An 11,788-nucleotide genomic window follows, 5' to 3' on the forward strand; every position below is an offset into this window, starting at 1 on the left:
CCTTTGACGTCATCACTTCGTTTGAAAGAAGCGTCATCTCTTCTCACGTCGAGTGGCGAGGTGTGACGGCCTTTTGTTTCCCTCGAGCCGAACATTCTTCCCCCGCTATTCGTCCTCTGAACCTCCGCAGACATGACGAGAAGGCCCCCGCTAAGCGCTTTCCTGCTGCTCTTGGCCGCCGCGCAGAGCTCGGCCACTTTGGTGAACGACGAAGTCAGGAGGACGGTGGACCTGAGCACTCACTTGGCGAAGATCACTGCGGACATAACGCTGTCTAACCTCGCACGCTACGACGTCCAAAGCTTCATCTTAACCGTGGATCCCGAGCTTTTCCCACACCTGGCATACGTCGGAGCCTCGGTGAGTTCAAATGGGCCAAAATCTCAAATGAACGCGCAGTCGCAGGCTCCTGCGTGCTGCCTGTTTCATGCGGGAGACACGCGACTGTTGCTGGCCTCTCTCGTCTCAGCCAAAGCTTTCTTATGCAAACGTGTGTGCGTTCATATGATGATTCGGCATTGTCATTTTGTCTATTCGTCATGCGTCGAACTGCAGCTTGAGCTAAAGTATGCTAATATAAGTGGCCCGCCATGTTTAACAGGCAAGAAGTCGTTTATGGCTAACGTCGGTTTATCGTTAACGTGGTCGGTCTGTTTTGAAACAAAGCTTTGTTCGGAGTAGTTTCTGTTTTTAATCGCCGAATGTTAATTTGGCAAGCGTTTAACTTCCTTCGCGGTGCTCGTTAGCCGTATTGACTGAATGACACGTATGCGCTGGGCAATGCACTTCCGGCCCCGACGACCAGAGGACCCGCCCACTTCCGTCGGCAGTTAAGCCATTCCTTGCTGCGACGATCACTTACGTCACCAGCCAAAGTTGTAATCGTGTCATTTCGTTGACATTTCGCAAATGTCCAAACGGTGTCGGAAAACTTTATGCGAGGTTTTGTGGCCTTTTCAGAACCATGTGGTGTCGATCCGAGGCGGAAGGTAGATGGCCTCAAGGTAAAATATTTTTATAATAAGAAATCCTTCATTCGTCTCGCAATGGAGAAATTCCCAATTCACAGCAGCAAAGTTATGAAAGGAAGAAGTAGAAGAACAACATATAGGAGCTGCTGGAAAGGCAGCCACTCTCGCGGCGCCATATTGAAGTCAAAATAACAACATAACACCACACAACACATAAGACACAGACAGCCTGCAATCTTAATCACTTTTCCTGCATACACTTTGTTTGAAGCAGTTATAAATGAAAGAGGAGAGGATCAAAGTGTCCTTTCACGAGTGGATCAGAGACGCGCATCTGCCTCAAGCTAAGTTTTGAAAGCAAACGCAAAGCTGCAGCGTCCATTGACGAAAAGAGATTTTCCCCTTATTCGAGCATTGTTTTTCCCCAGCATTCATTAACTTTGAATCAACTTACACAAGGGGACTTGATTGGACTTTTGAGGACTTGATTTGATTCCTCGAGGGGAAAAGTATCCCCCCAAAGGACCCCCCCCCCCAAATTTCTAAATAATTTATATACTGTATATACACACACACACACACACACACTGTCAGTCAAAACTTCTTTTAGAAATGGCACATATAAGTTAAATTGATCAGAAATGGACATTTTTCATGTGGTTTAAATGATCATTTGCTTTAAAAAGCCGGGGGGGGGGCATTTCTTAATGACAAGCAAACATTTTACAGACTGCTTGTTTGTAAAACTGTTTTCTCATGGAAAACATGAAAAAGTCGAGTTGACCCCAAGGATTTTTTTTTTTTTTTTTTAAACAAGAGGTGTATCAACAATAAGAGTAGCTGTAAATGTTACACAATGGATTTAGCACAGTAGCAACGAGCTATCATCAAAGGAGATGGCTTGGCTGCTGCTTTGATTTTCTCATACGTTAGGAGTTAGACAGGTGGCAAAATAATCCCGACCTCGGGTCAAAAATTTCCAGCACGTTGATCGGTTCCTGCATTTGTAACGCATAAAATGCGACCTTGTCGGCATAAAAGGGATTGCCTTTCACAGGAGTCCTTTCCCGTCGCGCCGAAAAGAACGTGACAGTGAGTCCACTCATCTTGTTTCTCGGCAGCAATTGATGACTGTGTGGTGTGCATTTGCAGGTGCAAGGCGATGAAGAGGATGATGGCCACCTTAAGGTCCAGGAAACCAAAATTAACGGCTTAACGTAAAGCGCCGCCCTCGTCCTTTTGTCGCAGAATCGCGTGTCCATCTCTTGTCAGTCATCCGTCTGTCCGTCTTTGACAGGGGAGACTTTTTCAAGGTCACTCTTCCGTCCAAGTTGGTGGTGGGAGGTAAGGTCAAAGTCAAGGTGGAAATGACCTTCAGCCACGTCCTGCGGCCCTTCCCCTCGGACATCACGCAGGCTGAGCGCCAGCTGGTAGTTTTTCAAGGCAACCACTACTTCTACTCGCCGTACCCCACTCGAAGTCAGACCACCCGCGTCCGGCTGGCGTCCAAAACGGTGGAGAGCTACACCAAGCTGGGCAATCCCAGCAAGACGGACGAGATCATCGAGTACGGCCCGTACGCCGACGTTCCCCAGTTCAGCCAGGTGCGCGAGCGAAAGACCGGCAGCGAGCCAAAGCCTCGCAGCGTTCTCACCGCGCGTGCCCTCTCGCGCCTAGGACCCGATGAGGATCCACTTTGAGAACAACGCGCCCTTCCTCACCATCAGTAGCATTACCCGCACCATTGAGGTGTCTCACTGGGGCAACATTGCCGTGGAGGAGACCATCGACGTGAGGCACACCGGAGCCGTCCTGAAGGGCCCCTTTTCCCGCTACGATTACCAGCGGCAGGCGGACAGCGGCATCTCCTCCGTCAAGTCCTTCAAGGTACGCGCGCCTGCGCCGCGCCTTATGCGCTTGGCTTTGTGACGTGACGGCGAACTCCCCCTTCTCCAGACCATCCTGCCGGCTTCGGCGCAAGATGTCTACTACAGGGACGAGATTGGGAACATTTCCACCTCCCACCTGCAGATTCTGGATGACTCCGTGGAGGTGGAGATCAGGCCTCGCTTCCCTTTGTTTGGGGGCTGGAAGACCCATTACATTATTGGCTATAACCTGCCCAGCTACGAGTATCTCTACACTTTGGGTGAGTGGATTGCAAGTGCGTCCGGCGGGGGCATTTGTTTTTCTGTTAAGGCCAAAGCAATGTCCGATGAAACTGTCCAAGTATTCATTTGGCCACATCTTAGCGATAACCAACAATGTTGAAGGCAGTCTGGGCATTTCAATGAGACAAATGTTGCTTTGCGTCCCTCTTGTGGCACCAATAAGCGGTGCTCCCATCTTTTCTGGAGGGTGGGGGGGGGGGCATCAATTGCATGGGTGTTTTTTTTTTTTTTTGGTTTAATTTTATGACTCGGGTCTGCTTTGTGCTCACTTCAATGCAACTAAATTACACTTGACGGCCACAGGAAGGGGCTGAAGAAGCCCTCGCTTCTCCAGTGATGTACAACAGAAGCCTTGCTCATTTCTGCGTGCGTGTGTGTTTCTTCCAGGGGACCAGTATGCACTGAAGATGAGACTGGTTGACCACATCTATGACGACCAGGTCATTGACTCTATGACTGTGAAAATCATCCTGCCAGAGGGAGCCAAGTGAGTGTCAGCAAACAACATGAGCATTGATTAGCCCCCCCCCCTTTTTTTTTTAAATGTTTGTGTATATTTTTGGAAAATGCTCATTCTCGTTTATTATTTCCTTTAGGAACATCCAGATGGATACACCATATCAAATTAATCGCATGGCGGACGAACTGCACTACACGTACCTCGATACCTTCGGGCGGCCTGTGCTGGTCGCCACCAAGAACAACTTGGTGGAGCAGCACATTCAAGATGTCGTGGTAAGGCTGCTGCCCGGCCGCTGTCACAGGGTGCGCGAGAGATCAAAATCCAAGGCAGGCAGTTTCGAGTCGCCCCCTGTCAGCGTACTGGAGATTCTTCGTCATCTGGGTCAAGGTCATTCCCGTCAAAGTTTGGCCTTTACTCCCAAGGGCTTCTTGGGTTTTAAGTGCGCAGGCCTCCAGGGTGGTTACAATCTCAAGTCGCCCTTGCCGTCTCGGTGAGATGAGCGAAGGCGTTGGACCTGTGCGGTGTGGCCAGCCGTGCGCTGGGCTCGACTCTGGAGAGACAAAATCCCTGCTCCCAAGGTGGTCGGGCCCTTGCGAAGAGGGGACACGACTCTTTGGCGACCAGGCAGGTGAATGAAGGGTTGTTGTGGCGGATGCTCGTTCGCCAGCCACGTCGGGTCACCGCCACCATGACAACGGCCGCCCACCCGCCGGGGACACGCTCACCAGAGGCAGCTATAGGGAGGAGAGCGCCATGCCTAAAAATCTCGAGTTGAAGGAGCCGTTTGGATGAGAGCTCCAGTTTGCTCTGTTCGACCTCTTTGAATAGATGAGCACTAGTGTCACCACATCCATCCATTTCCTAGCTCTTATCTGGGGTCGGGTCGCGGGGTCTCCACAAAATTCTTTTGGGAATGTGTGTTTTGGGGGGGGGTTTACATTTTTTTTTCAATCAGATCTGGAAGACCACTGCTGGCGAAGCACCTCACTGTATTGCGGCGGTGCATGCTTTGTTCTCCGCAGGTTCACTACAACTTCAATAAGATCCTGATGCTGCAGGAGCCTCTCTTGGTGGTCGCAGCCTTCTACATCCTCTTCTTCACCGTCGTCATCTACGTTCGGATGGACTTTGCCATAACAAAGGTTTGTTTTTCACCCACGACGATTGGGATCTTTTTTTCCGTCGTCCCGCAGTTCAGCTCCTTCCGGTTTGACAGAAGCAGCGCACGAGTGCAGTATCCCAAAAGAAGGGATGCGGGTCCCGGTTGATATTTGCAACATCACTTAATGAGAGCAACACCGCCGCACATAAATAATAGGCCTGTGCTGCAGATGTGACGGCGGGACGTCATTGCGTCAGAAGGCGCATCCACCAGGAGACGGATTTGACTCCGCTATTCTGTCAGCGGCAATTGGCAAATGGAGCCAGTCCAAGTAAATGCAGTGAGTTGTCCTGAGCTTTGGGAGATACGCTGCACTAGAAAAGGGAGACGCCGTGAAAGACTCCTACAAGCGGTCCTCGAACTGTAGCTCGCCAACAAGCTGAAACGATCCCAGTGCTGCTGCGTCAGCACTTCCAAATAGGGACAATTGCTGGTGCGCTGCTCGGTGGCCGGGCCGAGAAAAGGAAGGGGCAGGGTGGCGATACCTTTAGCTGTTTGCTTGGTTTTATAACTAGCCTGGACGGGTTTTTTTTTTCCTTCCTCCATGTACTTTCTGTAAGTGCAAATTGAGTACTGCCAGGTTACTATTACGACTTGTTTACAAATAAGGGTGCTGCCTCTCTCGGAACCGAACGCCAGTGGAGCACTTGTGATACCTTTTGACTCCTCCAGGTGGCGCTCGGGGTTTAAAGATACAGTGCACAGTTCATACGTCTGCAATAGGGAGTGGGAGAGTGGTGAGTGTCATTTACTCATCACCGAAATTAGGGAATCCCTGCTCGCTGGACTTTAAGAAGCAGAGTCATTCAGAGTGAGGAACTCTTGCTTCGTTATATGCATCAGTACTTGGAGTATTCCCTTGTTTTATATTGGACTGTGTGGGTGTGTCTCACAGGATGTTACTATCAATCGTTGTTTTGGCATCTCGATATTGATAGTAGCCCCCAGCGTTACACGGGAGCCACGGCCGACAATGTGGCTTGAAAAACTGCCTGCACGTCCTGTCTTTCTTGGAGCGATATTTGTCGAACGCAGAAGTAAAAGCCGTGCCATATCTTCGATGGGTGCTGAACACTGGCACGTTCCGAATAATATTGCTCAAAATTGTGTTGTGTAGCAATTGTAGGAACGGAACCGAGGCAATTTATTGCACATCTTGAATATTCAACCCAAAAAGTCTGAAGGCACACAAAAAGCATACGTTGGGCGTACGGCAACAATGCTCTCGGCGTTTCCCGACAAATGAGCCTTACTGGTTGCACACAAAGCTCTTCTGTTTGCTGAATGGCACCCGGTGCACACGTGGGCTGGCGTTACCTTCAGCCAGCCGGAGGAAGTTTGTCACTCTGCCGTACGTCACCGAGAGTCGAGCGGTTTGCGCCTGAGCTATTTGGAGAAGAGAGCGATCATGCGCCCGCGTGCGCTTTCTCCCTCAGGACCCGGCGGCCGAGGTGCGCATGAAGGTGGCTTCCATCACCGAGCAGGTGCTGACCTTGGTCAACAAGCGTCTGGGCCTGTACCGCCACATGGACGAGGTGGTCAACCGCTACAAGCAATCTCGCGATACGGGCGCGCTCAACGGAGGCCGCAAGACCCTGGAGGCGGACCACCGCGCACTCACCAACGAGATCGGCTCGCTGCAGGCTCGCCTCAAGGCCGAAGGCTCCGACTTGGCCGACAAGGTGCGTGCCGCCGCGCCGCTCGACCGTTGCCATCGAGCGGGCCTCGGGTGACGGCTGCGGTGGTCTCCTCGGCAGGTCGGGGAGCTGCAGAAGCTGGACGGCCAGCTGAAGGAGCTGGTGTGCCGGGCCAGCCAGGAGGCGGAGCGGCTGGTTGCCGGCAAGGTGAAGAAGGAGGCCTACGTGGAGAACGACAGGGCCGTGTCCAGCAAGAGACAAGAGCTCGTCGGCCGCATCGACAGTCTGCTGGATGCTCTGTAGAGGCGACGACGCCGCCCGTGCGCGCCGACCCCAACCTGCTTTTCACATCCAGTGTCGCGCAACCAGTGAGTGACGTGTCGTCATGTGGGTTGCGATTGAGTTGGCTCTCGGGTTGGTGAGAGCTCCGTTTTGGTGCTCAGACTTTCCATGTCCTCCGTGTTTGATTCTCAACTTTTCATGTTTTGCAAAATGAAGTCACAAGTGCGCAAGTCTCTTCCCTCACTTGGACCAGCTCCACAGTGACATTTTCTCAAGTGGTTAGGCGAGATTGGTTAATGTAGCTTTGCCAATTTCACCCCCCCGCACCCCCACTTTACGTTTGATCATGTTAAAGCTCAGATTTTTTTTTGTAGCGTGATGTGTGACTCACTTTTTTTTTGTGTTGTGTAATTTTTTTTACATGTCGTGGTTTTGTAAGAGGTGTCGTTTTCACTGAGATTGGGGATGACCGGAGAGGTTGTGTGAGAAAAGACACGGGGTGGAAAATGATGTCAAGCTGTTGGAAATAAAAAAAATTGGAGTGACAACCTCTTTTGATTGTTTTATTTGGATGAGCCTCTCCTCCGCCATCTTTGGACCAGAGGCTGGGTCCACCCTGGATCAGGACTGGTCAATAGACAGCCATTTACACTTAATGCTCGTCTTCAATTCATCCGACATGCATCTTTTTGGGAATGAGGCCAGAGTACCCCGGAGGAAAACCTTCCGAGCATGAGGAGAATTCAAGTGTCGAACCTCCCAAGCAGGAGGCAGATGTGCTCAAGCCCTTCCCAAAGGCCTGCAGGGGTCCAGCTGGCCTCAACTGCCAACATTTGCATCTGCTGAGTGTTCATTTTGACATACTCATCAAGGCATTGATTGGATGAAAATAACCTTTAGAAACAAAACAAAACTCAATAGATGAGTACAAGCACCGAGAGGGGGTTTCTGCAGCATTGTTGTCGTCACGTAGCTGAGTGCGGCGCCTACCGAGCCCGCGGGGGTCAGTCTTAGGTCACGGCTTTCCCTCCGAGGTGGTCACGGGTCCCGGCGGCAGGTCATTTCCTGCTCCATAGTAACAGGCCCCCTTCCCCTCACAGTGCTCATGTTAACATTGTATGCACATACAATAATCATTCTGAAAGTACGCGGCAGGGGAAAGCAAAGACAATGTCCATTCGCGCCGATGCTCGGTGCCGCCGAAAGGCCACACAATGGCAGTTGCGTCTGCGCTCCGGTGGTCTTTTGCAGTACTGGGAGACGCTCCAATTTCTCACAGCGGGACGGCCGCTGGAACGCACGGCGGCGGCCGAGCGAGCGCTTAGCTCACATCCGCCGGCCGCAATGCGCCGATGCTCGCGGGCCGTATCCGGCAGACAGTCTCTCGGGGTCCAAGTCTATCAGTGCGCCACATCAAGAAATCGAGTGGTGCGTCACCATATTTACCCGCTCTTCGTAAGGTTTTGTCCAAACTTGGATCGGTTTGGGGAAGAATGCCCCAAATTGAGCCAAAGAAAAACCACGCCAATGACGGATGCTCTTTTGGCAATGAGCAGTGTTGTGTTTTCAACAGACCGACCGAGCGTTTGCAAGTAGGACCATCACGCTTTTCCCACAAGTGCTGATGACTACAAGTGTTGTGAGCTGGGTTCGTTCTCTCGTGACTTGCCAGAAATTCCCAAAGCTCCTCCAATGGCGGCCTCTTGGCAGCCTCCCGGAGCACCGCCGCATTTCCGCTCGTCTTTTGATCAATTTTGGAGCGACATCCAGGCGATTTGCTTTTTGTCAACTCACAAACTCTTGGCTCGACTTTCTTTATCTGTTTTGTTCATGTTTGAGCCCGTTATGGCCGCTGCTAATCATGGCGTGTGCGTGGCTGTATGGTAGATCTGCCACTCAGTGGCGGATGCTGGTCTGTCAAAGAGGGGAAGCTCAATTTTGGCCGACATCTTAAAATGTGTCCGTTTATTTATACGTGAATTCTACTCTCCGTTCCTTTTCAAGAAAATTATCTGTGGCCCTGTCATACCAACAAGGCGTCTCTTTCAGGGACTTAATTAGTGTCCTACAACTACAGGAACTACAATAAAACCCAGCAGAAATAAAATATTAATTTGTCGCTAGTTGTTCACAACAAAGATTGTCGCTAAGATGATTAGGTGATGTCGCCGGCTCAACTCAGAACAGAATGCGAAATGAAAAATTGCTCACGCGGATTCCTACACTAACAGGTCGGTGATTGGCTTATTTCAATGTCAATCAAACTGGCACACAGGCTCAGACAGATCATCCAATCTGATGCAGAAAAGCTTGGCCTTCGGTACTCTCCCACTGCCATCCAATCCCAGAGACGCCGAGCGTCCGTGGGCGGGACAAAAACCAGCTTGGATCCAATGACTCGTCTCCGTTCAACGCATTGGGACAACCTACCCTGAACTCTCGAGAAAGTCGGCGTCCGGGCAGTTGACGGTCTGCGGAAGCTCAGCGTCCACCATTTGAAGCACAGCGAAGCTTCGAGAATGAATGACAAGAGAGTCGCGTCGTAACCAGTAAGAAGAAGCTGATTCGGAACAAAAGTTGAGCACATTGTAGCGCATATTTAGTCAATGACATGTACACACAGTGAAATTAAATTCATATACAGTTTTTGATCACTTATTCTTTGACATTTTAGGGGAAGCCGAGCTTCCCTTGCAGTCCTAGCAATCGCCACTGCTGCCACTCATTCCACTGGCTAGCAGGTCATCGAGCTTTTACTCGGTGTGGGGCCTATGTTTCTGCCTTCCTCAGTTTTTCGCTCAAGCTTGGCACAGACGCCGAGTGAGAAGCGGAGACTTTGATATGTCGATATCAAGAGGCTGCACACGAACGCCTCGAAACTCCTGCGCAGTCCTCCACTTGAACGTCACAGCGACGCTCGCAGCACGACCGTTGCCTTGACAGACAGTTTTGACTGAGAGGCCCTCGCTTCTTGGCTGAGCCTGGTCTTGATGTTTCGAGGCCTTTCAGTCCTTCTTTTGTTGTTGTTGCTGTTCTTCTTCTTCACTTGCAGCCATGTCCTCCGGTCCAGGATGTGAGTACCGGTCACAGAAGAAGTGCGGTTGATCAGTTGGCGTCAGTGGTGCAAAATACTGTTTCAACCGGAATTGGTGTGCAGCGCTGTATCCTGATGTGGTGGACGAGGCGCCGAGCGCAAGGTGTGGGACCACTTGGCCCATGCGGTTGAGCTGTAAGGTACCCACACGCGACAAGCTGATTATGATCTCCCTTTCCTGAAGAGGAGTCAGGATGCAGAGTGTGCTCGCTCTTTCTTTATCTGCCAGAAATAATGAATATGTGCAAAAGTATGGAGTCCAACTAGGTTGCAGCTTTTCTAAAAAGGTTCCGGCCACGGTGACGTGGTGGTGATTGATGACACGGGTTCCTCACCTGCAGCTTAATCTCTCTCGCTCGGAGAAAATGCCCACGTACGCCGCGAGATGCAGAAAGAAAGCGAGCGGCAGAAGTCACCGGTCGGGGAACAATATCCTGCTCGGAAGACCCTCGGCGGCGCACTCTCATAAATCACAGCGACAGAGCCAGCACCCCTCACTGTCACCGCCTTATTATGTGCGCGCACGCTCGCTATGACATGCTCTCGTTCAATCCTTCTCGCCCCCGCATGGAGGGGATGTCAGCGAAAGGGGGAAATGTGAACGTGAACCCAAAAGTCCGCCTTAAAACGAAGCGCCTCTGTGAGCCGCCATTCCTCGGTGACAGGGCGCCGGGACGAGCGTTTAGCAATGGATGACGAACGAAAAGCCCCGCCCCTCAGGTGCAGGTGTCAGGTGTGTTCCGCCCGCGTGCGGACACGTGGCGGCGAGCGCGGGGGTCGCGGCGGGGAGGACGGAGGACAATGAGAGCGTCTGTGGCCCCGGTTGCAGCTGCCGGGAGCCGGGCTGACAGACGCGAGGAAGCGGCGCCGAGATGGAGATGGCACTAGTGAGCCGAGCCTTTGGGCGCGCATTCTTGGAGGCGGGGAGCGGAGGCCAGCGAGACCCCAAATGCGCCCGTAGACGGGTACTGGTGTGCTTCCAACCTCCCTCTCGTGTATCGACGAGACGGTAATCCTCTTGCGTTCTCGCCCTTGTTTGCAAGTGTCCACGACTCCCACTAAGATCCGCTGATCGCCGCCGCGTGGCGGACCGTCGGAAGCAGCGACAGTCGTGCCTCTCGGGGCGAGTTTGGCCCAAACAAAATGTTGTTTTTAAAAAAACGAGGCTACGCGGCCGGCGGGGTGCAGAGCGTCGCCGGCGGATGAAGCCCTACTTTACAGGCGGGATCATCTTGTCGCCGAGGCCGTCGGGCTGCTCCCTCCCCGCCCGCGAGCACGCACGCCTGCGCGTGCAAAGAGACACATTTCCTCCTTTCTCTATGGGACCCGAGTCGAGTGACGGGGGCACTTCCCATTAGCTGTGAGAGTGGCCCTCTCCTTCCCAGGGCAGCCAATTTCCCCTACTCCACAGCTGATCGGAAACTTGGATTGTCCACCAAGCTCACCCGAGACAAAGAGATTTTTCCTCCCCCAATCCAGCCATCTCCTCTTCGGAGCTCGCCGTCTCCCATGAATCCCTTCCAGCATTCTCTCCAGTCGATGCCGTTTCATGCAAGACGGGTCGGGAGCCCATCAAAGGGACGCCGAGCGCTTTCACGGGCCCCGAGTTTCATTTCATGCGGCCAATTCTGCATGCTCCGAAGGCCTCGGACACTGCGCAAAAAGCCAAATGGTCGAGCCGTGATATGACGCAGCACGTCGGCGCTATGGGCACGGGAGCCCTCTGACGGGGTCGGGCGAAGCCCCCTCCCTTTCGCCTGTAGCCCCATTTTTTAGCTCAGGCCAAAGCGATAAATTGGAAAGCAACAGATGGAAAATAGCGTCCAGTTCTCTCCAAGCGCCCCTTTGTATAGGAGCTGTCAACGAAATGTGCTTTGCTTTTGGTTTACTGGGGCTGTGGCTCAATAAACAGACCTGGGACTGACACGACACGCTGTATTTCCGGGTTGTGCTGCTGACATCATAGATATACAGAGCAGGAGATCAGGCTGACAGATAGGCCCGTGTG

At 52.3% G+C, this 11,788-nt stretch overlaps 1 protein-coding gene across 2 annotated transcripts; it reads left to right on the forward strand.

The window, feature by feature from the left end:
- Positions 1–8: 8 nt before the first annotated feature.
- rpn1 (ribophorin I) lies at positions 9–7,234 on the forward strand. 2 transcript variants are annotated; one of them, XM_086118929.1, is made up of 10 exons: positions 9–360; positions 2,124–2,188; positions 2,269–2,575; positions 2,649–2,858; positions 2,928–3,120; positions 3,530–3,629; positions 3,739–3,877; positions 4,628–4,747; positions 6,204–6,449; positions 6,525–7,234. In XM_086118929.1, the coding sequence occupies exons 1-10, from the start codon at positions 133–135 to the stop codon at positions 6,705–6,707; spliced, it is 1,791 nt and encodes a 596-aa protein (XP_085975055.1). In that variant the 5' UTR covers positions 9–132; the 3' UTR covers positions 6,708–7,234. The 2 variants fall into 2 exon arrangements, with proteins under 2 accessions (XP_085975055.1, XP_085975056.1); XM_086118930.1 differs by lacking the exon at positions 9–360 and adding an exon at positions 648–1,004.
- The last annotated feature ends 4,554 nt before the right edge of the window (positions 7,235–11,788 follow it).

This window comes from Hippocampus guttulatus, chromosome 8 (assembly GCF_054856545.1).
Source record: "Hippocampus guttulatus isolate MCC_2025c chromosome 8, RoL_Hgut_1.0, whole genome shotgun sequence".
NCBI lineage: Eukaryota > Metazoa > Chordata > Actinopteri > Syngnathiformes > Syngnathidae > Hippocampus > Hippocampus guttulatus.